We start from the raw sequence: 26,172 nt of genomic DNA, 5'->3' as shown, positions 1-26,172 counted from the left end.
TCCTTGTCTGTCGCCAGTTGGGAGCTGCTGCTGAGATTTGGTTTTACTTCCATTTGTCCATTCCTCACATACATTAGTGAATGCAAGTGGCTGAGAAGCCACCTGCAATGGGTCTTGGTGGTCTGGTGGTGGTAAGGTCTGCCCCAAAACAGATGTGGTTTGGGTGGTTGCTGCTCATCTGGTGCTGTGAGGCCATTCAACAATATATCCCTTTCTTCCAGATTCCTCATCTTGCTCCTTTTTCATCCCACTTTCTCCCTGGAGTTTTCCTTCTCTAACCCTTGTTTGTGCCTTCTCTTTGCTATACTGATTCATTTCTAGAGAGCCTGGGTTAGCAGAATGGCCTTTGGAGGATGGTTTGGAAATGCACTGCTCTAATGCTGCACCCTGTCTCTCTCTGATTTCTTTAGGCTACTGCAGAACAGATTCGACTTGCACAGATGATTTCGGACCACAATGATGCTGACTTTGAGGAGAAGGTGAAACAAGTGAGTGTGGAAAATGATGGTGAACTCTGACAGGAAGGCAAGATCAGTATTGGGAGTACTGTGAATACTGAGGGGCATGGGAGGGGCACACCTGACTGCTCCCTGAATTTCCTTGGACTGGGTTCATAAAGTTGTATCACAGCATTGTTTAAGTCAGTAGGGACATTAAAGGGTATCCAGTTCCACCCCTCTGCTGTGGTGGTATTTTCCACTATCCTGAGTTGTTCCAAGCTTTGTCCAATCTGGCCTTGAACACTTCCAGGGATGGGGCAGCCACAGCTTCTCTGGGCAAGCTGTACCAGAGTCTCACCACCTTCACAGGAAAGAATTTCTTCTCAATAGCCTATATAACCTTGCCCTCTGGCAATGGGAAGCCATTCCCCGGTACTGTCACTCCAGTGACACTAGTCATTCTCCTTGTCCAAAGTCCCATTCCAGCTCTCTCGGAGCCTCTTTAGGCCCTGGAAGGGGCTCTGAGGTCTCCCTGAAGCTTTTACTTCTGCAGGGTCAACACCCCCAGCTCTCCCAGCCTGCTCTGGACTCCTCAGATCAACTCTATGCCTCGACCTGCTTCAGCACCTCAGTGTCCTTTCTGTGCTGGGGCCCCAGAGCTGGAAGCAGCTCTGCAGGGGGATCTCAATAGAGCAGAGGGGTGGAATGGCCCCCTTCACATGCTGCCCACACTGCTGTGGATGATCCTAGGACAGTGTTGGCTTTCTGGGCTCCCAGTGCGCATGGCCAGGTGTTAACTCACACCCCAAAGTCCTTCTTAGGGCTGCTCTGTCCATTCTCCCCTAGCCTGTGTTTGTGTTTTGCATTGCCTTGATGCAGGGGCAGCAACTTTTTGTCTTGCTGAACTTTTAGTTTGTTTCTGCAGGTAACAGTGTTATCCTGAGAAAAGGAGGTTGTAGTGAAAGGAGGGTCATAGTGAAACAATGGCAACACAAAAATTCACACTCTGTCGCTTCTTGTAGAGAAACATAGTTAAGCTGAGAAGGCTAGGGAGATTCCCTAGCCCTTCAATTTTTTGTTGAAGTGTTTTTGGTTTGGGATTCAACTCACTTGCCCCCTGAGAGACCCATAGAGATTTTGGTACCAGTTTGGTTTGGAACATACTGACCATGGTAGTGTCTTCTCTACAGCTGATTGACATCACAGGCAAGAACCAGGATGAGTGTGTGATTGCTCTTCATGACTGCAACGGAGATGTCAACAGGGCCATCAACGTGCTACTGGAGGGCAATCCGGACACGGTAGGATTAGGTCCTGTAAATCTGGTGAGGCCTAGTTCAGTGTAACTGCACATTTGAAGGTGAGGCATCCAGTAATGTCAAGTTAAGGAGTGCCACTATGTCTGACTAGTTCCACAGGAGCATGCACAGTGTAACTGTGACCTGGCTGCTGAACACTGCTCTTTGTGGGCTTGCATGGGTTGTGAGAATGACCCTCGGCTTGAAGAAATAGAGGAGAAAATGCCATAAGTACTTTGTTTCCTATTACTTTTGAATCTAAGCAGTTCAACAATAGTACAGTGACGTCTACATGTGCTTTCACAGCAGTGAGTGTGAAGGAACTTACCTTTCCCCATCAGGGCTGAGTGACTTCTATTGAAAGCCAGGTGTGTGTCAGCTGTGGTTCCTTTCTGTCAGAGCAACGTGGATTTTGTGTCTCTGGCCTGAAAGATTCATTTCTCAGTGATACCTATGCCATGGTTTCAGGGGCCTTTTTGTTGTTTGCTGTTGTGGAGTTGGACTTGGCTGCTGTTTCTCATGCAGATGTTTGTCTCAGGCAAGCTGAGGTCAGCCCCAAGAACAAGAGTGCTTGCTTAGGAGGAACCTTCCACTTGCATGTGCAGGGTGTCATTTCTTTTGTGACAAAGACAGCAGAGATGCAAGTACTGTTGCAGCCCAAGAAAAAGCCTACAAATGTGAGAACCACTGCTGATATCTCATATCCTCCTGACACTCTGGTTTGGGTGGAGCCAACACAACTCTGAGTTGAGAGTCTAAATGTCATTTTAGAATATTATGCTTTAGCTCGTTTTTTTTTGCCTGTGATAAATCCTGGGGGTATGTCAATGAGCTGGACACCTCAGACTATGTTTTATGTATTGCAGCTGCTCCCCAGTGTCTGTTTCTCTGCTTGCTTTGGTTTCAGACAAGTTCTGTACAACACACCTGTGCATTCCTGCTTGTCTTTAGAAAGCCCTTTCCATTGACAACTGAATAAAATAGCTTTTGGAAAATCTTTTTAGAAGAGGGAATGTTAGGAATGCGCATTGCTGAGGCACAGCTCTGCCACGACTGTATTCTCCTCCAGAACTCTTGTAATCAGTGACTTCTAGTCAGAGAACAAATGTCTGCTGTCACAGCAGTTTAATTGCCTAGAGAAAGACATTGCTCATGAGAGTAGCATCCAGGACAGTGTGCAGCACTTGGTGCTGTGTATCAGCACCCCCTTTTTTGGATGGGCAGCACGATGCCCTGCAGGGCAGGGCCATGGAGAGGCAGGCAGGCAGGGAGCTGGCAGAGGAAGTGCTGTGCTGCCACTGATTCAGCCTGGATCAGTGTCTTGCGCTCACAGCATCACTGAGCACAGGCAGCCCCTGCACTGCCACTGGTCAAGCACCTTGGAGCTGTTTCTGGCCTGGATCCAGTTTTTACAGAAAGGGGATTTTCTTGGAAGAAACAGACCTGTTAATTGCTTGGGTGCTCTGGTGCTGAAGACAGCTTACCTGCTGAGCTAGTTACTGGTAATGTACTGTATTTCACACAGTAAAGCAGCAGGTGTTATCTTGCCATTAGATTAGATTCGGTTAAAAAAAAATTACTTGAAAAATGTTTACTTTGAATACTGTAATTTTAAAGTTTATTTCTGAGCCAGATACCTATGGAGAAAGATTTTGTAAGCATTGGGTTTCATGGCAGTTTGTGCCACTGTGTTGTTGGGTTTTTTGTCACTGTCCCTACGTGCTGCCCTTCAAACCTAGCTGTCTGCCAGTTGTGTTTTCAGGTAATAGCCAATGACTTAAGACTATTTTTAATTGTTCTAACAGTGTGCAGCATCAGTTTGAGTATGACACCACTTCAACTGCCAGAAAATACATGGGTGCAGGCCCACATTAGTGAGCTGGAGGCAGAATTAACGTTTTGCAGTTGAACTTGCCTGTTGGTTAAATTCTGTGGTGCTTTTCTCCATCTGAGATGATACTCAGAGGAGAAGTTTTGTTAATAACTTTGCATCTGCAAAAAGAACTTACCCCAAATGTTGACTGCAGATCACTCTGAAATATTTACTGGGGTTATTCTGAGAGCTCCTGGTGACCTGTGTGAAATGGCAGGCTTTTTTTCCCCTAAGCAAGGTAAATTTATCCATGCTTTGAATTCTAGAAGTATCATGCCCTTTCTGTTGAAGAATTTTAGTAGATCTTTGCAGAAATAGAATAATTCATCTCCTGTTACCTCAAACTGCATGCCAGTCAGCTGTAAGAGAGCTTGGCTTGAAGGAAGATGTGCTGTATGTAGACTGACAGACTCCTTAAAAAATTGATCTGGAAGCCATTTTTGCAGAGACCCCTGTTACAATCTCTGTAGCATGTTTAAATCTTTGTCTGTTTGCACCTCTCATTGATCTAACTGTGATTAATTTCTTTCCCCTGTGCAAACCTTCAGCATTCCTGGGAAATGGTTGGGAAGAAGAAAGGTGTCTCAGGACAGAAGGAGAGTGGACAGACAGAACCCAGTGAAGAAAGCAAAGAAAACCGGGAGCGGGAGCGGGATTTCAGCAGACGACGTGGCGGGCTGCCAAGGCGAGGGCGAGGTGCCACCCGTGGAAGAGAGTGTATGGACCTGCCCTTTAGTAACCCTCAAAACCCTCACACTGAAGCACTCTGCCGCATAACAGCTGTCAGTAGAGCTTTTTGGCAGCCATATCTGTGAGAAAAACCACCCATGTGCATGTGTGGATCTGTCTAATACTCTCCTGTCTGAGATGATTCTTTGCATTATGCCCTCACTTACCATCAGCTTAAATTGAGAGTTCAGGGAGTATGTGTTGATGTGGTTCCCCACACAGCTACTGCATTTTGGGGTTTGAGGTCTGGTCTAGTATCCCTGCTAAAGCAGGATGAGTCTTGAAATTGTCCTTACATTGTTCTGTCTTTCAGTTCGGGGCCAGGAGAATGGACTAGATGGTGGTAAGAGTGGAGGATCTTCTGGAAGAGGAACGGAAAGAGGGAGGCGGGGACGTGGCCGAGGCCGAGGTACACAGGGGATGTGAAGTCCCCAGGGGGTGGGAGGAAAGAATTGCAGAAGTGTGTCTAACTCCCATGAGGTTCCAAAGCCTTTTTTATGGGAGGAATTGCCAAACTGAAAAAGATGCTCTTGGTTTTTCTGTTCTCGTGCTTAGTTTGTGCCTACATGTTGCTTTCCCATCTTATAGATGCTAGAAATAGCACCTAGTTTTTGCATCACATCCATGGACTTAGAAAAAAAATTGCTTTACTACAGAGGTGGGAGGTTAAAAAACTCAAGGTTGACTATTTTAGCAGGTGGGCCAATGGCTTGTTAGCAACAACACCTGCATCCTAATCATTCTTGCACATGTATCTGAGCACCACCACTGGCTTGAACTTTAAATAGTTGAGGCAGAAATGAATTTTACCCCAAAATCTGCTGCTTAGGATTTGTTGCTGTGGTCACATACTGCAGAAATCAGAACCTGGGGTCCAGTACTAATGGTTTGTGTCAGCTGGAAACCTCATCTGAGTCTGGAATAATGCGTTGCTAATCATGCTGCCAGCCAGCTGAGGTCACTCCCATACATCGAAAGATGCTGTTGGCAATCCCATCAACCCAGGAAGATCCTCTCCACTTTCATATTCTGGACATCAGAACTCTGTATGTTGTTCAAGTGCTTCTTTTCCCAGTGATGTAGAGCCAAGGGACAGCAGTGCATGTTTGTGTGTTTTACAGGTGGCTCTGGACGGCGAGGGGGAAGATTTTCTGCCCAAGGCATGGGGTAAGTTTCATTGACACAAACCACAGCAAAAATAGAAGTCTGTGCATGAATGGTACTGTTTATGTCAGTCATTTCTGTTCCTTTTTTTGCTTTTGTTTTGTTAATAAGGCCCAAACTGTGTCATTGTAACTTGAATTCGGGGTGGCTGGTGTAGCTGAAGTATCTCTATGCTGAGGGAGCTGCCTTGTGACATATGTTATGCTCAGAATAAAATCAATTGCTTTTAAAATGCTTTGGCAATGTGAGCATTACCATCCTTGTATTTCTTACAGAACTTTCAACCCAGCTGACTATGCTGAGCCAGCCAGCACGGATGAGAACTACGGGAATAGCAACAACAACACGTGGAACAACACTGGGAGCTTTGAGCCGGATGACGGCACAAGTAAGTGTTTTCACATGTGTGTGTGCTGATTTGTATTGAGTGTGAGTGGATTTTGCATCCATCCAGTTGCCATGAGGACATTCAAGGCAGGTCTTAGGCTCAGGGTTGGAGGAACAGGTTGCTGGTTCAGAGGTGGATTTCAGTCACCCTGATGCTTTGCACATTAGAAATGGGAGCTAGATGATTGCTCTGGGGTGAGCTTGTGGGTGCTGTGGAACACTCACCTCTATTTGTTTTCCTGTAGAAATCATGCTACTGCTTGAAAAGGTGTTTTTTATAAACTGGTGTGATAAGCAATATCTCCCAGTGTTTGGTGCATCCTCCAGAGAATTACTTAAAGTCAGATGTATTGCTCTTCATTTTGATACTTGGAGTGTTCTTCTTTCATGGTCATCTTGCTCAAACCATGGTGGGATAGGACTTCGTTACAGAAACAAGCTGAAAGCAGTTCTGCTTCCTTCCATGTTTGAAGCAAACATGCTTGCTAGGTGATTCTGAAACACCCAACTGCCTCTGCACGTTTTCCTGCATTGAAAAACTGGTGCTTTCGGTTTTGTTTCACGTATGCACAATATTGAGACACAGGTGAACTCAGATTATGCAGTGTGAGAATGGGACAGTCACAGTCCTTGACTGTAAGTAGCTGGGGATGGTGGGGGCAGGCAGGGCTTGTTGGTGGTTTTGTTGTCTTTTTTTAATGGAGCAATCTTGCACCACAGCAAAGTCAAACTATTTTTCCATGATGACTGAGTATTTAAGTAAATACCACATCTTGGGTATAAGAAGCATCCACACCTGTCTTAATGGTGCTTTAGGTCACTTCCATACTTCTTGGTTTTGCTGAAAAACTGATAGGTTTTCTTTGGAAAGGGAATTAATGTCCCATTAACTGGGATACCTTTCATTGCATAGTTTTGGTGTCGGGGAGAGGGGTGAGGATGGTTTGTTTTTTTTCATGGGGTTTTTTTGAGTTTTGTTCATTTTTTTTTTCCCTTCAGAAAACAGCTGTTGTGGAAAGAGGGTGTTTTTTTGAAACACCTGCAGACAGGGTGGTCATCTCCTTGGCAGCTGAGAAGGGGCTTTAAATACCAGAGGGAATAGAGTGGGGGTCGTGTTTGGGGCAGTGGGTGTACTTGCCTCCTCAGAAAGAGGATGGGAGTGGACAGACTCTGTGTGCTGGAAGTTTTAACTGTCTGATGGGAACTGTCTGGTGTAAATGGTTTTCTTTTTCCTGTGTTGGTGTTTTGTGGAATTGTGGAATGAAGTGGATGAGAGTGTGGTTAGGGGGAATGGAAGATTTTTCTGACAAACAACTCAGATTTACTCTAGTACTACAGCACAGCTGTAAAGTTTATTGTGCAGCATCACTGGTCACCTGTGTTGTGTGTGGTTGATCTGTTTCCAATTTAGTAGCCACAGGCATCTCTTTAAATTAATATCCACAGGTACAGTGTGACTGGTGTACATGGGGGCAGTGAAACTCCAGTACACTTCAAGTCAAAATTTCACCATTTGTCTTTCTTTTCTTTTTTTTTTTTTTTGTTTCAGGACTTGATTTCATTGGGGGTGAGGGGTCAAATTATCCCCGAAAATTTGACACTGCTCCTGGTACGATACATCCAGGTGCACTAACTGCCCCGGATATCTTTACTTTATAGCTTTTATAAAAAAATCTGAAATATCTGTGGATATGTCATTCTTCTCTCTTTTAATTTGTTAATTTTAATTATTATTTGACATTTGCTCTGACTGTGCTTTTACTAATGCTGACCCCTTGAATGTAAATTGGGAGAGGCTAACACCAATTCCTGTGGACCGTGCAAATTTTAACTTCAGCCATTGCTTCTCAATGCTCAGAGCAGCTCTTTGTCCACAGCACTTGTGACAGAGTATCCCACCCAAGAGCAGGAAGTATGAGGCAGCTCAGTCATAATCCCTTTGTCTCAGAACCCAAAAGCTGTGACTTGCTGTTGTCCCTATGCCATTCTGGTGTCCTCCCTGCTGTTCCTGCTTAGGGTCACACCACTGCTGCAAGGGTGCTTGGTCTGGTTGAGCTCTCTTTGCACTGTGCCTCTGCTTATGGCTGCTGCTGGGTGAGCAGTGCCCAGTGTCTGCTCTGGCATGTTCAGGCTGCCTGGCTGCTCCTCTTCACTTCCCTGCAGTTGAAGATGATGATGGATTTTGAGATCACAGGGATGCTTGATGGCAAAGCTGCTCTGTGCCTGGCTACTTTATTTCCTGCTCTTACAAGGCCAAGAGATGTCCATGACATGATGCAGTTTGCCTTACCTCTATAGAATTCCATTGTTGTCCATAAGGCAAACATCCGGTTTGATTGTCTCTTCTATCTAACCTGAGGTTTTGAAGTTGAGGCTAAGGGACCTTCCAGAAGAACTTGCCACTCGACTCTTGAGGGTCAGAGCAGGAGGAGAAGTGTTGAGACTGAGGAGTCTGTTGGGCAAAGGCCCAAAAGCAGGCAGACATACACAGAGTTAGTGCTTCTGCTGTGTTGGAGCATTTCCTGGTTTTTACCTCAGGGTTAATTTTTAACTTCCATAGGCAGTACAAGGACATCTGCTCCGGCACTGCCATTGTGATTTTGCTGCCCTTTGGGTTTGTTTGGATTAACATTCCTTCCAGGTGCAGAGTGAGGGCCTTTGGGTCTGTTGCCTTCCTAGTGCAGGGTAACAAGCCTGGATCCAGTCTTTGAGAGGCAGCAGACTGCTGGGCTGTTGGAAGTGCAAGCTGGGTAGATATCTCCCAGTTTAAAATGAAGAGAGTGTATTTCAGGAAGGATTTGAAAAACTTGGAGACACAATGAGATTTTTTTTTCCTTCACCACATTCATATTTGCACATGTTGTTGGCTTAATTTTTTCCTCTTTCTTGGTTTGAGGATCTTAAAGAACAGCAACTTTTTAAAGGGCTTTCTGAAAGCAGAGGAGAAGGCTTGCTGTTCAGAAGACCACCCTTCTGAAATGGTGTTAGACGGCTTAGGGTATTGCTTGTGTTACTGCTCTCCCCTTCAGAAGAGCTTGGTGGAGAGTGATACAGTTGGTTTCTTTAAAAAAACTTCCTATGCTGTGTTGGGAGCTTTCTGGAGTGTTCCTGGTGAATACCCAGTTATACAACACAGATCTTTGATTCTCCATCTGCCCCTTTGTGTGTGGGGAGCTGGAGCCATGCTGAGTTAGTGTCTGGTATTTGAGGAATAGAGTTGCTGGGAAAGCCCTGTCAATGGCTGTTCTTCATCTGCAGGGTTTCCTTCTGCTTTTAGTGCTGCTTTTATTTTCTTCTTTATTTTCCCCAAACAAATAAGACTTAAGAGCCCCATGCTATGTTCCTGTATGCACAAGATCTTCTCGGGGCAACTCTGCCTTCCTGCTCTCTGGGCCAGCTGCAGGTACATCCAGCTCCCACTTCACGTATTGGAAAAGGCTTGGGCTACAATGATCTTTCAGATCCATGAAAATTTGGAAAGCAGCCGTCCTGCTACTGCTGCGAGGGCACCAAAAATCTAAGGATTGTGGGAATTCAGGTTTCTAAACTGCATATGTGTTTTGCAATGAATGTGTTGATGGTTCCGGCTGTGGAGGAAGGGGTAGTGTGCCTTAAGGCTTCTGGCACTCTGGCAAGTGTTGTTATATTAATGCTTGTATTTCAAACTTGAATATGTAAAAAACTAAATCCTGGGAGATCTCTTGAATTGGCTCAACTCATCAAGAAAGACAAAAAAAGCAATGAAAGAAGAATAATCCACTGGTACTTATTTCATGCACTAGATCCCTCAAGTCTAGACAAATGGTTTAAATACACAAGTGAAGTCTATATGGGGAGATCTGTGTCCTGCAGAAGAGCTCAGAATGTTCTCCTTCCTCACACGCTTTGTTGCTGATACCAACTTGTTCCATCCAGTAAGTGTCTTCAGGATTAACCCTCTTGGTCCTCTCAGATTTTCTTGATCTGGTTTGTGTGGACTGAAAACAAGCTGCACAAAATGGGACTGGCTTTATTCACTGAGGTTCTTGGGGATGTGAAAGCTCCTGCTCTCTTCCCAAACCAAATTTTAGTTGTTAAATGAGTCTGAAACTGCTGCATAATATTCAAAGTATGGAGATTAAACTGTGATGGAAGTGAGGATTGGAACAAGTTGAAAAAGCAGCCAGGCGAAACTCTTATTTTCTGGTAAATTTTTGTTTGCCTAAATTGTGCTGTGTTGGGGTTGCAGCTGATGTTTCCTGCTTTCCTTGCTGGTACTTCAAGCTGCACACTTTGAGCATATCTCTGAAACTGGTCACAGAAAATGCAGGAGTTGCTTAGTCCCATAAATTTTCTTTTCCAAATCCCATTTGCCTGAGCACAGGAGGTTCTAGAGCACTGAGGTTTCAAGACTCCATTTTTTTGGGTTTTTTTTTGGGGGGGGGGGGGGGAGAGGAGGAGTGGAAGATGAATCATGAAAATGGCTCAGCTATCCTTAAGTTTTATAGAAACTTGAGGTTTACTTGGATGGTGAGATCCTATGCCAGAGCTGGCAGGAAGCCCATGAAGGAGGTGCTCTGTCCGAGTTGCTGGAGTAACACTGACTGCTTGCAGGTGCAAAAACCTACAGCTACTGCAGTACAAGGGAAAGCCAGGAAAATGGCATGAGGAGGCTGGGGATGATGTTGGGGCTTCCTTGTAGAACTCAGCTCCCCTTTTGGGTTTTGGGAGGGTGTGTGTTGCTCTGTCTGCCAACCTGGCAGTCCCTCTTTTTCATCCCAGCCTGTGCCACCAAGACAGTGGTGATCCCAGCACGGTACCTTGACCGTAAAGCGTGGGTTGAGATTGTCTGCTTTAACTTGTCTGATTGGCAAATAGAAATCTTCCTGGCTGCCTGCAAAGCTCCCCAGTGCTCCCCCAGCTGTTGAAGACAGAGCTTTGATGCAAGCATAACTTCTGTACTTGTTGCTGTCTTTATAGGTGCATGGAGGGCAGCGACAGAAGAATGGGGCACGGAGGACTGGAATGAAGATGTAGGTATTTTCTGAACCTATCCCCTCTGTGCATTTGCCATCAGCCTGTTGTCCTGTCTGTACATACAGAGCTGCCAGGGGAGCTCAAAGCCCATCATCCCCAAAGTGTGGACAGAACTCCAGGCAGGCTCCCAGCCCTGGGAGTTATGATGAATAAGTAATTGTTGCATCTTCTACAGGATATGTCTCAATATAGCTTGTCGTAGGAGCCCAAGACAGGAAGAGATCTCCTGGGGCTTTGAGACTGGTCTTCTCATTTCCTGTAACTGCAAGATGGAATTCTTACAAAAATAGGCTTGACTCCACATAGGACTCTTGCTCCACTCCTCTGGTGGAGTGGCAGTTGGGGAAGGTTGGCCTTTGATCACACCAGGAGCAGTTTAATGGTTTCATGCACATCATGTGCCTGTGCTGGTCCTTGTGATTTGGATGGAAAAGAAGCTCTTGACTTTACCTTCTGATGCGCTCTTTGGTGTGTCTCACCACCTTGTGTTCTCCACCTGATGTCTCTTTTAGGAAAGAATGGATATTGTTAGCACCTTCTGTTAATGCCTGTCTATAAGTTTCTTCTGAAATTGGCTTCAGTCTCTCTCCGAATCAAGGAAGGACTTCTGTTCTTGCAGATAGGAGCAGGGTTGGGCATTTTAGTATGATTGTTAGTTTTGTGTGCTTATTTTGGCTCAGCCAATAGAATGGGCAAGCACGGGAAGCATTTGTTTTCTAGGCACCACTTGGGGGAAGCACTACTGCTGTGTTTGGAGATACGAGCAGCTTTTCTTTGTTCATTCAGGTCTCTGCTAGAAGGGAGCTTCTGAGAGCCTTTCTTACCTTCAGTGTGTGCAAGATGCTCCCAGGAGTTTTGGATTTACTTTTTAAACTCTTTGTAAATTTAAGTTCAGTTTGTAGCAGCTCCTCAGTCTGGAATAGAGGCTGTTCATGTCCAGATATGTTTCAGGCTGTATCACAGGTCATCACTAACCCTCCACCAGTTTTTGAGCAATGTTATTTTCCCTTTCATGTTGGTCAGATTATCCAGATGAGCCCAGATCATTGGAAGCTTAGCTATGGATCCAGAGTTTTTCTTTGACTTCACTACCAGTGCTTGCTCCTACCTGTGCAGTGGCTTTTGCAGGTCTATGCTGCATCCCATTGACTTAGAGCAACGGCCCAAGGTCCTAGAGCAGCCCTAGGGGATTTTGTGGAGTGTGGGAAGTTTGTAGAAGGATTTGAGAGTGTTTTTGTTTTCCACTGGCAGGTGATTTGTGCGCTTGCCTGAGAAGAAACAAATTAAATAGAAGCTGATTCTGGTGGGAGCCAAATGCTAGAGAAGTTTCAGTCTAAGCACTTGAGTTTCTTGAGTTTTTCTGTGGTTGTTTATCTCAAACATTCATGTGCTTTGCATCATAGGGGCTGTTATGAGGTACTGTTCTCACTTTTGGATTCTGTTTTCCTTTTTTATCTTTCAGCTGTCAGAGACAAAGATCTTCACAGCTTCCAATGTGTCTTCAGTGCCTCTGCCTACTGAGAATGTGACAATCACAGCTGGACAAAGGTGAGAGCCCATGGTGATGCTGTTTAGCTGGGAAAAGTAGCACCACATGAGTCTTGGAGCAATTTGCCATCTTCAACTGAACCTTACTAGCTAGCTAAAATGCAGCAGCTCTGAATGAGATGTGGTGGATGTAAATGGACGAGTTGCCTTAGAAGTTTCTGGGTTCTAACCCTGGATTAGAATTTTCCTAGGGTCTGTTGCTGGTTCTTCAGGTTTGGGGACATTTTGCTGTCTTACATTAATGTAAAGCATTATTTAAAGTCAAAGACAGTGCAGGGTCTTGCTTGGTCAGTCTGTCTTTTTGAGGTTGCTGCTGGCAGTTGTAAGTTAACATTCTGCAGATTCCTTCAATTTGTAAAGTAAAAGCTGTGAGGTTGGAGGGGGAATACTGTTCTAATGGAAGTGGGAGCTTCTGGTAACCTCAGTGGGTCTTTGTCTACCCAGAATTGATCTTGCAGTCCTGCTAGGAAAGACACCCTCTTCTATGGAAAATGAGTCAACAAACCTGGAGTCATCCCAGACTCCTTCCTTGGCGCAGCCACTGGTGTTCAGCAATTCTAAGCAGAGTGCTCTATCCCAACCTGCCTCTGGAAACTCCTTCTCTCACCACAGCATGGTAAGGAAATGCTGATCTCTGCTAGTGGGTGTTTGGCTGACGTTGCTTATCCCCTGTTGTTCTATCTGTTTGGGTAATATAGGAAATACAGTCCATATGCTCACTGCTTGGGGCTGATAGAGCCAAATAATTTGCTACTCTGCTCTATAAGCAGTGGCCTGAAGTTCATTGCTCAATTTGAAATAATTGTGATAGTTCTTCCCCTGCTGCCCTTGTCAGATTTGCAACACATGCTTCATTCCTGCTAAAAGGAAAGGAAAAGCTCTTTTGGTCCAGGGCTTGCAGTTCCAACAATTTGAGAAAGAAAACTGGTTGGGAACTGGTGTGGGATGGAATACTAGCATTCACTGTCAGGAGAAGGAAGGAGACATTGAGTCAAAGTCAGGGATGTGCACAGACCTGGGCAGATGCTGCTTTGTGTAACTTTAGCAAGAACAAATAAAAGTTGTTTACTTAATGGTGAGATGATGTGGTTTTGAAAATCTCTCCTGAGCTAACTGTAAAGCCAAGATCTCCTGGTGTTTCTCTTCTACTGCAACTGAATGTGTGAGAATAATTTAGTATATTTTTAAGATCCTGTCCACTTCCTATGTAACCCTCTGTGACACATGGCTTGGGTTGGGCAAGAGATGAGCATACCTGTGTTCACACACAATGGGGGCTGGGAAAGAAATATGAGCCCTTCTTGGCAGCAGTGTGTGTGCATTTGGAGCTCAAGAGTGTTGAGCTGGGGTACCCAGTGGGAAGCAGCAGGGTACAGTGCGTTTGGGCTTATGTTCAGAGATGTACCTGTTCTCTAAACTGAGTTCCAAGCCATGGGAGACATTGACTTTATCTCCTTGCTGAAATTGCAGGTGAGCATGTTGGGGAAAGGATTTGGAGATGTCGGGGAGGCCAAAGGCAGCAGTACTACAGGGTCGCAGTTTCTGGAGCAGTTCAAGACAGCCCAGGCACTGGCTCAGCTGGCAGCTCAGCACACCCAGCCTGCTGGGAGCGCCACTGCTGCTTCCTGGGACATGGGATCCACCACACAGACCTCGTCTCTGGTGCAGTACGGTAAGGAAAAGCAGCGTGGCTCCCCAGATGGGAGGGAACATGTACCCCCAGAGCTGCAGAGGCATGCTGTGAGCAGCAGTGGGAGGGATTCAGCAGAGGATTTGTTCACAAATTCACAACCAGTTTGGCTGAGCAGGAAGAATTAAGAGAGCTGTGGGTGAGACTAAAATATAATAGTATGTGCGAGTCTCTCCCTGTTCCTTTTATATTTGGAACAGTTGAAGCTGCCATTCCAGACAGTTTCAGGGCCAGGGATCTGGCATTCCTGAGCCTCTCAGAGTGTGCAGAACTACTTCCAGGTGTATAAGGTCTGAAAGGGCACCTCTGGAGAATAGCTCCCAAATACAAACTCTTGTCAGTCTCCTCTCTGTGCTGAACTCATTTATTAAGGGAATTTTAAAGGGATTTGCTCTTAAATGCCAAGAAGTAACTATCTCCAGGCCAGCATGAAGGAATAAACAGGGATTGAGAGGCTCTTTTCAGATGAGAAGCTGAGTTTTGCTGTGGTTGAGTGCTAGTGTAATTTCCTTCAGCTTGTGCTTGTTATAGGGAAATCGCTCTGGTTCCAGTCTAAGCTGAAGAAAAATTGAGTCGTGTCCTAGTGACAGTCAGTGTTGGCAGCATCTGATCTTCTCAGACAAGAAGCCTCAGAAGAGAGTCACAGAGAACATGAGTTTATTTTGAATAAACTGTGGAAAGGCTTAGTCAGAGGAAGGCTATGCAAAGACCTGAGGCTAGGCAGCCCCAAGTAGTGATGTTGCTTGGAGATACCTAGCCCCTGCAGGGGAAGGAAGAGGCAGAATAGAATGCAGGAGTGTTAACAGAGACAGGAAGAAAGTGACCTGCAGGACTCTAACATGCAGTGTCTCCACAAGGGACTCTGGAGTCCAGCTTTTCTTGGAGAATGGAGGACTTCTGCACAAGTGGGCTTTGTCCTTTAGGGATGGTGGAAGCAACTGAGGGAAGAAGGGCTTAAAAAGGCATGGCCTTGATGGTGGTGAGAGTGTGAGACTGGGAGCAGAGATGCTGAAATTCTGTGCTCTCTCGCAGGCTTTAGGATGAAACATATTTCTAGATAAGTGTCAGAATTTGATTTATTTTTAAGGAAACAAGCTCTGCTAACTCGCCTCTGTCTTGTCCCATAGATCTCAAGAATCCAACAGACTCTTCTGTGCATAGTCCCTTCACCAAACGTCAGGGCTTCACATCAACTTCAACCATGATAGAAGTGTTCATGCAGGAGAAACAGCCTGTGGTGACTGCCTCCACAACCACACCGGCACCCCCATCCTCACCACTGCCCAGCAAAACCAATCCGGTTCCCCAGATGTCCCCAGGGTCCTCAGACAACCAGTCCTCAAGTCCTCAGCCAACACAGCAAAAGCTCAAGCAGCAGAAGAAAAAAACATCGTTAACATCAAAGGTGCAGACCAGTGGTGGGGAGGGAGGCATCAAGTTGTGTTACAGCTGCGGAAACGGCCATTTGGGCTGCTGAGGGAAGGTCTGGGCTTGGCCTTCCTGCTGTTAACACTGAGTGTTTGTGGGGATGATGGAGTTGTGTGCCTGCCTGGGTTGAACAGTGTAATTCAGGAGCTGCAAACCTTTAACTGCCATTGTATGTTGGGAAATGTGGGTATTAAAGTTGTTCTCTGGGCTAATGATTCATCAGGAGTGATTGACCCGTTTTGTTGTTCCTCCCTTGCAGATTCCTGCACTTGCAGTGGAAATGCCTGGCTCGTCGGATATCTCAGGGCTAAACCTGCAGTTTGGGGCGTTACAGTTTGGTTCAGAGCCTGTTCTTGCTGAGTATGAATCAACGCCCACAACCAGCGCCGTTGTTAGCCAGTCTCAGAGCAGCCTCTACACCAGCTCGGCCAGGTGAGGACCAGGAGCCTGTTAATCCAAGCAGGCGGCTTTGGAAGTTCGCTGGTCCTGTGGACTTGAGTTGTCATGCATACTAGTAGACCCTTTCTGACTGTGCTGTGGTCATAAAGGGGGGACAATGTATGCAACAGCAAAGCACAAGTTGCCAGCAGACTCATCGGGCAGCTCTGTGGCTCTTTGGCCTGCGGTACTTGCACAGAAAGCAGTTTTCCTGCTGCCCTTAAACTGTGTCCTTGAAAACACAGGAGGGGAATCCCCAGCACAACTGCTCCATGTCTCTGGTGAACAGATTCTGAATGCTTTGTCCTTCTTTTTGCCTGGCAAACTGGGACACAGTGGGGTAGGTGTATTGATGGTGATGGTGCATTTGTCTTCAGTTGGGCTGACCCTTGGTAACAGGCCAGTCCATTGAGTACTGGGACCTGAGTGGTGGCAGCTCATGAAGTGTTGCCTGAGGCACAGCAGTATGTGAGGCAAGGCTGCAGCTGGATGTCCATGGTTGGGCTAGCCCTTTGCACTACTCTCTGGGCATGTTTCTTGGCCCAACTGCTTCATGTGGTACCTTTATACTGATTTGGGACTTTTTATCTTGAGTATTTGAGGTGAAGAGCCCAGTCCATGTCAGCAGCTTACAGCAGGGCAGTTTTGGAGGAAAATGGAGGAATGTGTTTTGTTTCCCCCCCCCCCCTCCTCCTTTTGTAGTGAATCGTCATCCACAATTTCGTCCAATCAAAGCCAGGAGTCTGGTTACCAGAGTGGCACAATACAGACAGCAACATTTACCTCCCAGAACGGTGCTCAGGGACCACTGTACGAACAGAGATCCACCCAGACGAGGCGATACCCGAATTCTATCTCTTCCTCGCCCCAGAAAGATCTGACCCAGGCTAAGGTAAGAGAACAGCTTTGCTCACCTGTTGTGCTGAGTGAGCCTCGTGTGTGAAGTGTCTCAGGGAAAGATGAATGCCTTATCAAATGGTTCTGTGATCCTCCAGCCTCACTGTGTGGCTCGTGGGCTCTAATGAGAACTGTCTTCTGGCTGCTGTGTTTTGTGCCTGGGCCTGCATCACTGGCGTTAACAGCAGTCAAGTTGATTGCAGGGCATGTGTTGTGTTATGTACAGTTACCCTGCTAGAGAGAGGCATGCAGGCAAAGAATTTTGTTTTGTGTTAGGGATTTGGTTCTTGTATGCTGCACACCAATTCAGTAGCATCATGTTTAGCTAATGAACTTGGATGGAGAATATTGAGGCAGTCTGACTACCAGCAGCAGAGAAACTCCTTGCACTGATTTCTGTAATATACACTTGGGGACCATGCTGGCATGGAGCTAGACATTGGGACTGACCCAAACACAGTCTGGTGACAAATGCTGGTAGCAGGACCTTTTCATAACTGCGCAAGGGAGTGTGGGAGAGAGGTGACACTAGCTCTGCTCTGGAAATGCACTGTTATAATGCCTAGTACTTCTTTCTCTTATTCCTCAGAATGGTTTCAGTTCTGTACAACCCACGCCATTACAAACCACACAGGCTGTTGAAGGTAAGAGTCTTGCCAGTACAGCGGGTGTCCTGCATCTGTTGTGCTCGTGCTCTCTGCTTTGAATGAGAAGCTTTATCTGTGTTCATAGCAAGTCCTTTCCTTGTTCAGTTAATTGCTGCCATTCAGGTTATTTGATTGCCTCAAAACATTCAGCTTTCTGCTGATCCTTGAGATCCTTGAAGGGTCACCTATGAAAATAACTTGCTCTTTGTGTAAGGCATTTCATCTGTAGGTCTTGAAGCTCTTTGAATAGCCAATGGTAGTGTTGGAGTAAAGTGAGACGTAGAACACATTCCTAAGTGTATAACTGTTTGGCAGCACTGAGGGAAGCCCCCAAACTCCCAGCTCCTCTAGCTGAGCACTTGCTGATCCTTGCCTCTGTGTTACACTCTGGAAGTTGCCGGTAGCTGCCCTTAACACGAAGCTTTTGTTCTCAGGTGCTACGGGCGCTGCAGTGAAATCAGATTCCCCCTCTGCTCCCAGTATTGCACCTCTCAACGATGGGGTGTCTGCATCATCCTTGCTGACAACAGCCAGCCAACACTCAACAGCTCTGAGCAGCCTGAGCCACAGCGAGGAGCTCCCCAGTACAACCACTGCCCAGCTCAGCAGGTGAGTGAGTGAAAGGCATGGATTTCTGAAGAAGCAGAGCTAGAAGCAGGAATCTATAGCAGATATCAGAGTCTGTCTCATGCAATGAGGAAGACTAAGATGACTCAGCCCATGCTACCAATGTTGACTCTCTCATCTTGGTCTGACAGCGTTTTATTTCTCTTCTGTCAGTGCATTACCCACCCAGCAGAACAGTCTGTCTTCATCCACATCCTCTGGGCGAACATCAACTTCAACTCTTCTGGTGAGTTTGGGTATGCTCTCACACTGTGTACCCCGTTTCTGCTCAGCTTGGTGGGGTCTGCTGGGGTGCCTGACCTTGTGGCTGTGGTTGTGACAGGATCTGCCAAGCTGCTGGCTGTCCTGCTGGAGTTTGGATGTTGTGTGGAGAGAGAGATGATGGGGGGTTATGTCAGAACACTGTCTCTCAAGCTGTGGCTCAAGGCTGTTGACACCATGCCTGTTTCTGACTGAGCAGCGCCTTCTTTTGAGCCTATAGTAGCCCTTGAAGGTGCTGTAGAGTCACGGCCACATGCCAGAGCAAACTGGTAGCTGATGCAGTGGAACCAAATATGTCTACTGCTGGAGCTCTTGCAGTACACTTCCTGGGTATTTTGGGTATTCTGCTTCTGCAGCAGAATAAATCACCCTGCTACCAATGTGGTGTCAAGCCCTGCTCCGCTCTTCAGACAGATGTGTTGGGATGTAACCATGAGGGAGGTTTGTAAGCATTACGGATTGGCTGCTGTCAGGACTTTGGACTGAAGCCAGGCTCACTGCAGAAGCATCCAGATGCAGACAGAGGTGCATAATGTTCTGCATAGAGTGTCCTGTGGTACCTGTGCACTTGATTACATCTGCCTGATCCTCTCTTTTCCCTTCCTTCCCTAGCACACAAGTGTGGAGAGTGAAGCAAGCCTCCATTCTTCTGCTAGTACTTTCTCCACCTCCTCCAGCACAGTGTCAGCTGCCCCATCAGTTGTCAGCGTTTCATCAAGCCTCAGCAGTGTCAGCAGCCTGGGCCTCAGCCTCAGCAGCAACTCCACAGTGACAGCCTCTACTCGCAGCTCTGTTGCAACCACATCAGGTACTTTCCCAGGTACTGCTGTACCAGAGAAGGGTGTGAGGGCTAAGAGAGCGAGCTTCTGCTGTTTACTTCACTGTGGAACTTTTCCTTTCTCTTCCTTATTTAGGAAAAGCCCCTCCCAATCTCCCTCCTGGAGTCCCACCGTTGTTGCCTAATCCATACATCATGGCTCCAGGGTTGCTACATGCCTATCCGGTGAGTGGAACTTTGCAGGGGTGTCATGCCACCAGGTCCCTCCCAGCTCCCTCTGCAGCAGGGAGGGATATAGTGTTGTGGGGAAACTGAACTCTTAACATAGGGCTAACTCTAACAGCAGGGCTGCTTTGGACAGGCAGAGTTTGGACCTGTTGGGTTTTTTTCATTATTTCAGTGTGCCCGTGGGGGTAAATGCATGTCATGATGTCATGATCACCCTGGAGCAGAGCCTACATGCCTGTTCTCTGCAGCCTCTCCAGCATTTGAAGAGCCCTAGGGCAGAGCACAGCATGTGGAAGCACAGAGCTATGTTAGAAATGTGGTGTGACAAAGGGCAAGCAGTCAGGGCAAGGGTAGCAATGGCCACAAAGTCTAGGGGTTCAGAGCCTGATCTTGCTGAGTACTGTTCACACCCTCTCCTAAAGGTGAGAACAGATTCAACTTTGGGAAGATTTCCAGAGAAAAACTGTTAAGTAGCTTTATGGTCTGGAGCACTTTCCTTTGAGCAACTCTCAGAAACTTCTGGTAGCATCAACCTGTGTAGAGGCTCTGGCTGCCTTGCACCTGGTGGTTCGTGTGGCTGCTCACTGGCTACTTCTGTCTTTCTCTCACATTCATCTAAATGTTTAATCTAAAATTAGGTATCCTTATGTAGTCCATGTCCCTGATGTCATCTCTGGCTCTTTTTCTAGCCACAGGTGTATGGATATGATGACTTGCAAATGCTCCAGACAAGATTCCCGTTGGTGAGTACTGCAGAATGACAAGGACATGGCTCTTTCACTGGTGCTGCTTGAGTAGAGACAGCTCAGCTGTGGGCAGTCCTGAAGAGCTGGCAAAATAGTGTGCTGAGCGGATGCACCTCTTCGTAGCAGCAGTGATGAGTTAATCAGTTGCTCCTTGGCTCATGTGGAGTTTGCAGCATGAGTTACTCATACAGCAGTATTCCTTATAGAGCCAGGGAGCACAAGTTACAACAGCAGGGCTGTTACAGAGATTCACCTCTGATCCATGACTGAGCCAGTGACTAAATGCCTGATGAGAATGGGCTTTATTTAGTGTTGGGACATGTCCATTTTCTTGTGAAGAGGGGGGGGGGGGGGGGGAAGTCCAAGTAGCTTAAGAACCACACAGTAGTAGGCCTTACCTGGTTCTTCTAATAGCCAGATGAGGGGATGGTACATGCTACAAAAACCTGGGCTGCTGTAGGTCATGATCAGCCTGGATGTGGCTGGTTGAACTACAATACTCAGATATATCTTGCAGCTACAGTACAGAAATTCCTCTCTCCCAAAAGATACTGCTTTGCACTTTGGACAGAGCTGACAAAATGTCTTCTTTTGTTTTTATTCATCAGGATTACTACAGCATCCCATTCCCTACACCCACCACACCACTGACTGGAAGAGATGGCAGCCTGAGCAGCAATCCATACTCTGGTAGGGAAAGACTGCTCTGATTCCCATCCCGTCAGGGTTTATGCTGCTTCTACTAGTGTCCTTTGTCTTTGTCCACTGGAACTACATCTGCATCTGTGCTGTGCCTTCTGCACTGCTTTTGGTTTGGAGAATGCTTCTCACAGTTAAATGCTTTCCTTCCCTTTGAGCATCTGGTTGTGTCAAGGTCTGATATTGGGAAGAGGTGGGCAAAGTAGGAGTTAATAGGTCACTTAGGAAGGGAGTGAGGAAGTGCTAAAATATTCTGCAAGGCCTGCCACTGGGGGACTGCTTTCCAGGTGGTTGTGAGGCAGGTGGTAAGCAGTGCTTCTCAAGCACTGAGAGTAAAAATAGAAAGAAACACAAAATATGGAGAAATCACTTTTTTTTTCTATGGGATGCTCTCATGAAGAAAGCAAATGACAAGTCTGGGACCTGTCAAACTCAGTGCAAGCACCCAGTGGGTGTATGACCTCTCAGTGACCTTGGTAAGTGCTTTAGTGCACTGCCAGTCCACAGTGGGCAGTGACTATGCTGAGCTTTCACATACTTTAGGAATTGTTGCACTTGGAGGTTTGCTCTTTTTCTAGCACCACTTCTCCTCAGCTTTGGCAGGAGCTGGTTTGTGTGGAAGTGCTTTTGCCCAGCTGAGGCTGAAATGCCAAGCTCAGAGCGTGGTGCTATGCAAACTCTGAATAGGAGAGTGTTTGCATGGAAGAACTAAGCAGGTGCTCATCAGGATCAGCCCAGGGAGCTTCCTGCAGCCAAGCCCTGCACAGCCCAGGCAAGGATCTGGGTTGTGTACAGGCCTGCTGGTAGTGCATGGAGTGGGATGAGGGACAGCTCTAGCATCAGGCTGTGCTAGCAGGTTTATCCAGTACCAGATTGTGTGCTTAGCTGTTGTGGCTTCCCTTTTCTTCTGTAGTCATGTTAGACGACTACAGCAACTAACAGCTTCAAGGAGCAATTAACAGCTTCACCTTATCAGTGTGCAAAGGTCTGAAGGCCACAGTCCTTGGCACTGGCAGGAGGTGGTGGGGAGAGGGCAGGTGATTGAAGTTGCTTTTTAAAAAGACTGGGTCACCTTTGGGCTGAGTTGGAATGGGCCAGGATCTAGCATCTGTTCTTCACTGTTACCTCCTTTATTTCAGGTGACTTAACAAAATTTGGCCGTGGTGATGCCTCTTCCCCTGCTCCTGCAACAACTCTGGCACAGCCTCAGCAGAGCCAGACCCAGACTCACCACACCACGCAGCAGACGTTCCTGAACCCGGCACTGCCTCCTGGCTACAGTTACACCAGTCTGCCATACTACACAGGGGTACCAGGGCTCCCCAGCACCTTCCAGTATGGGCCCGCCGTGTTCCCTGTGAGTTTCTCAGAGGCAAGGGATTTGGACAGAAGGGTGGCACAGCAAGCCTTCTTCCAACTCTGTTCCTCTCTGTTCTGTAGGTTGCTCCTACCTCTTCCAAGCAGCATGGTGTGAATGTCAGCGTCAATGCATCAGCAACCCCTTTCCAGCAGCCCAGTGGCTATGGCTCTCATGGGTACAGCACTGGTAAGAGACCCAGAAGAGCACCTTCCACAGCAGCAGGGCTTGCTCACAGTCTTACTGGCTGTGATAGGGACTGCTGTCTTACAGCAGTAATGGAGAAAAATGCCAGAGGTGCTGCTCCCAGGTAGTTTGATTATCCTTAGAAAGACTTAGGATTGTTCTGCAAACAGGTCTGAGGGTTATAGATCATGTCACACCCTTTTCTGTGCCCTGAAGTCAGCTGTCTGGGCCCTTGAACTACTATCAGAAGCTTAAGATGCTGAATTGTTTGGTTTGTTAGTTTAAGTGACAATATGTGATTAACAGAACAGCAGTTGTTCTGGATTTGAACTTGTTTCCCACCAGTGTTTGGCGGATGCTTTCTAGGGAAGTGTCCTTGATTCAAAGATGTGGGGAGGTGATGAACCTGCTGTCCGTCTTGGTACTTGTTTAATGTGTGGCTGACTTATTCAGGGTTGCATTTGGCTTCCTCTTCCAGTCATTTAATTCCTTTTGTCACTTTTTTCACTGCACTAGAACCCTTCAAGATAGTATTTTCTCTTTGTGAAGGTATTTCAGCTTTGTACCAGGTCACCTGGTGCTGAGTCCTTCAAACTGCTTTCATTTCAGCACTTGTCCAGGTGTTAAATAATGGCTGAGGTGTCCTCTGGGCCCCCCTTTTTTATGGACAGCTAACATCCCATGGGGCTTGTGTTGTCAGTCACTGCACCAGCCATCCCAGCCTGCAGCTGAGTTGCCTTTACATGCAAATGCCTGTTTTACACCCGAGGAGCTTTTGGGCTGTTCTTGCTGTTGTGCCGCATGCTGTAGGTTTGTTTGCTTGCGTTCCCCAGCTCTCAGACCTGCAGCTTTCAGTGTGTCTGTCTGGGTGGCAGCCAGCCCTTCAGCTGGTTTATGGAGGCATTTTGAAACAGTGTGTCCAGAGCAAAATAACTTGTTTCCATACCGGTGCTTTGCATTTGGTCATGCCAGGGGCTGGCTGCCCAGGCCAGTCTGTCTGCAGATCTTCTCTGACCACTGGAGCTCTCCACCAGGTAGTGCTGGTGTTAGCAGCAACCAACTTCTGCTGACACATTGGCTGCTACCTAACACCCACCTCTCCCTTCTCCCCAGGTGTATCCGTGACATCCAGTAATACAGGTGTGCCAGATATCTCGGGCTCTGTCTACTCCAAAACTCAGGTTAGTGTCTGTGAGTGCTTCCTGCATTGCTGGGGAGGGAGAAGCCAAGCTCTGAGACAGCCTTCCTGGGCAGTGAGATCTCTTTCCCTTTGGATCAGTCAGCCAGGGAGAAGAGAAATGCTTGACCTTTCCCAGCTTACAATTCCAAGCCCAGAAAGAGCCATAGGAAGATACTTAATCTGTTCTCTGTACCACATGCTGACTTTGGGCCTGTGATGTGTAGAGATGGGGAGGGGCACACTGCCAGCTGGGCTCCCAGCTCTTATTTTGCCGTTTTTATCTCCTTCTTAGCAATCCTTCGAGAAGCAGGGATTTCACACTGGAACCCCAGCAGCCTCCTTCAACCTGCCTTCGGCACTGGGCAGCGGCGGCCCCATCAACCCTGCAACAGCAGCAGCATACCCTCCCACCCCTTTCATGCACATCCTCACCCCGCATCAGCAGCCTCACTCGCAGATCCTCCACCACCACCTGCAGCAGGATGGGCAGGTAAGCAATGCCCCTGACACCTCAGCCCCTAGCTGGGGTATTGCCTAGGGCTCTTGCTCCCCCTTTATTTTCCTGGTCCCTCTCACCCTTCCCGCCTCCCTCCCTTCATGCTCTGTGGCAGACACACACAGTGACATGCACATGCTCACACCTGCACATACAGGGCCAGTAAGATGAGGTGAAAAGGAAGGCATGGGGTGGGCCTGGGAAGGCCCTGGCCTGCTCTGCTAGGCTGGGTACTCAGCACAGCCCCCCTGCTGCCAGACTGCACCAGATATGGCCAGGTAGTGTCCCTTCAGCCAGACACATCTGGGGCACCCTGACTTCCCTCATCCTCAGAGGGGCAGCTCCACAGGCCAGCACCAAAGGGGTTACTCGCCATACAGCCACAACCCTGCCGGAGCTTTCAGGTTTAACCATGGATTTCTATTGTCATAGTTTGTCCCTTTATTTTACATATCCTGGTACTGCAACAGCTTCCATATTTGCAGATGATACTGTGCTGCCAACGCCAGCAGGAAGATCAGGTAATGAACTCTCTGAAACTGCATTGCACTTGCCTTGGGCTCTGCCCCTGCCCCTAAGGCTCCCCAGGACCACGTAACCCCTTCCTTACCTCACGGCCCTGCCAGGTGAGGAGAGAGGCCCTCAAGTCAGTATGTATACACACACACACACATACACACACACACACACACACACCTGCGCACAGACACAACCTGCACCAACCCTTCCCCATCTCCCCTCTCCCTGCTGCTCAGCAGCCAGCACTGCTGGTCTGGAGCAAGGTGTGGAGCTGAGGGAGGGTGCTGGGGCATGGATGGTGCAGCTGTGAGGTGCTGGAAGCAGCCCCTGCCCCAGTGCCAGGGAGTTCAGCTGGGGCAGTGGTGGACCAGCGACTGCTGAGGAGCTATCACGCAGAGCATCTGTCCAGGGCTGTCTTCTGGGGCCGAGACATGCCAGTGTTGCCCTGTGGAGTAGGCTGAGGGTGGTTCCCCTGCACTCACCACCTGCTTCTCCTTCTGCCCTTTCTCGCAGAGCGGCTCTGGGCAGCGCAGCCAAGGCAGCTCCATTCCCCAGAAATCCCAGGCCAACAAGTCTGCCTACAACAGCTACAGCTGGGGTGCCAACTGAGGCCGGGCCCCCTTGCCACCACTTGCTTCCGGAAGAGAATCTCAGTGACCCCGATGATGAGGAAGGATCCCAGGGAGGAGAGAGCCCTGTGGCAGAGAGCACCCGGGCCCCTAGCCCCAGCAGGGCCCCGCAGGGCAGGCCGCAGGCACCTCTGCGTTGTCTGTCTTCAGCCACTTTCCTGTTGTATGTAATATAGAATTTGTATTTTTTCTTTTTTTTTTTCCTTTTTTTTTTTTTTCTCTCTCTCCGCATTCAGATCTGAACCGTTTGCCGTAGGGGCCTTTTTTGGTTTTTACTCCTTTCTATCCCCTCTCCCATCCAGCTGCCCCACAATCTCTCAGATCCAAAGGAGTGGAAGCTGCGAGTCGCCTACAGCAAACCCCCTTATTATTAGGATTAAGACCAGTAATTGATATGAGCAGCATTGTAAGATTAATTAGTTGAAGTGTTTTTTTTGTACTGTGTTCTAAATTTAATGGATAAATGTGTCTTGTATATAAAAACAAAAACCCCATGCTGTCCTCTAGTTCTCTCATTTCTCCCCCACCCCACCGAGGGGTTTTCCCTGGTATTTTATGTTCTCCATCTGCGTCCCTCCATCCTCATGGGCCCAGAGTGCAGGTCCTGCCCTGCTTGCAAGCTGTAAGTATCTTCTGCTTTTGGGTTGGGGAGTTTTAGTTTTCTTTTTGTTTTTTCCTTTTTGTTTTGTTTAGTGGGGATTTTTTTGTTTGGTTGGTTTGGTTTTTTGGGTTTTTTTGTTTCTTTGTTTTTTTCTATGCAGTCCAGATCTTGTATTTTTCAGTTCCACCTGATCCCTTCAGCTGCAGCCCTGAGCGGGGATTTACTGAAGAGAATAAAGATCACAAAGTGATGTGTGTATTTTTTCCACCTTTTCAGCCTTGTTCCCTATTTTTGGTGCAGGGGGTGGGTG

The 26,172-nt window shown here is 47.5% G+C and overlaps 1 protein-coding gene across 5 annotated transcripts in view; it reads left to right on the top strand.

Moving 5' to 3' along the window:
• UBAP2L (ubiquitin associated protein 2 like) overlaps positions 1-25,759 on the top strand; it is a 30,022-nt gene extending 4,263 nt beyond the window's left edge. The window contains exons 3-28 of one of the 5 annotated variants that reach the window (XM_062511551.1): positions 411-488; positions 1,631-1,741; positions 4,160-4,328; positions 4,654-4,749; positions 5,462-5,507; positions 5,780-5,892; positions 7,441-7,500; positions 10,851-10,903; positions 12,370-12,455; positions 12,900-13,071; positions 13,926-14,127; positions 15,273-15,550; positions 15,833-16,005; positions 16,714-16,903; positions 17,498-17,552; positions 17,990-18,164; positions 18,336-18,408; positions 19,056-19,251; positions 19,358-19,446; positions 20,139-20,192; positions 20,804-20,885; positions 22,034-22,251; positions 22,335-22,440; positions 23,551-23,618; positions 23,910-24,107; positions 25,146-25,759. In XM_062511551.1, coding sequence (XP_062367535.1) covers positions 411-488; positions 1,631-1,741; positions 4,160-4,328; positions 4,654-4,749; positions 5,462-5,507; positions 5,780-5,892; positions 7,441-7,500; positions 10,851-10,903; positions 12,370-12,455; positions 12,900-13,071; positions 13,926-14,127; positions 15,273-15,550; positions 15,833-16,005; positions 16,714-16,903; positions 17,498-17,552; positions 17,990-18,164; positions 18,336-18,408; positions 19,056-19,251; positions 19,358-19,446; positions 20,139-20,192; positions 20,804-20,885; positions 22,034-22,251; positions 22,335-22,440; positions 23,551-23,618; positions 23,910-24,107; positions 25,146-25,241 — 3,237 coding nt within the window. In that variant the 3' untranslated portion in view covers positions 25,242-25,759. Of the gene's footprint in view, positions 1-410; positions 489-1,630; positions 1,742-4,159; positions 4,329-4,653; positions 4,750-5,461; positions 5,508-5,779; positions 5,893-7,440; positions 7,516-10,850; positions 10,904-12,369; positions 12,456-12,899; positions 13,072-13,925; positions 14,128-15,272; positions 15,551-15,832; positions 16,006-16,713; positions 16,904-17,497; positions 17,553-17,989; positions 18,165-18,335; positions 18,409-19,055; positions 19,264-19,357; positions 19,447-20,138; positions 20,193-20,803; positions 20,886-22,033; positions 22,252-22,334; positions 22,441-23,550; positions 23,619-23,909; positions 24,108-25,145 lie in introns of all 5 variants that reach the window. The other 4 variants (XM_062511550.1, XM_062511549.1, XM_062511548.1 and 1 more) reach the window with 4 other exon arrangements.
• Positions 25,760-26,172: the final 413 nt, after the last annotated feature.

The sequence above is a fragment of the Cinclus cinclus genome, chromosome 31 (assembly GCF_963662255.1).
Source record: "Cinclus cinclus chromosome 31, bCinCin1.1, whole genome shotgun sequence".
Classification (NCBI taxonomy): domain Eukaryota; kingdom Metazoa; phylum Chordata; class Aves; order Passeriformes; family Cinclidae; genus Cinclus; species Cinclus cinclus.
This window is presented reverse-complemented; position numbering and strand designations above follow the sequence as displayed.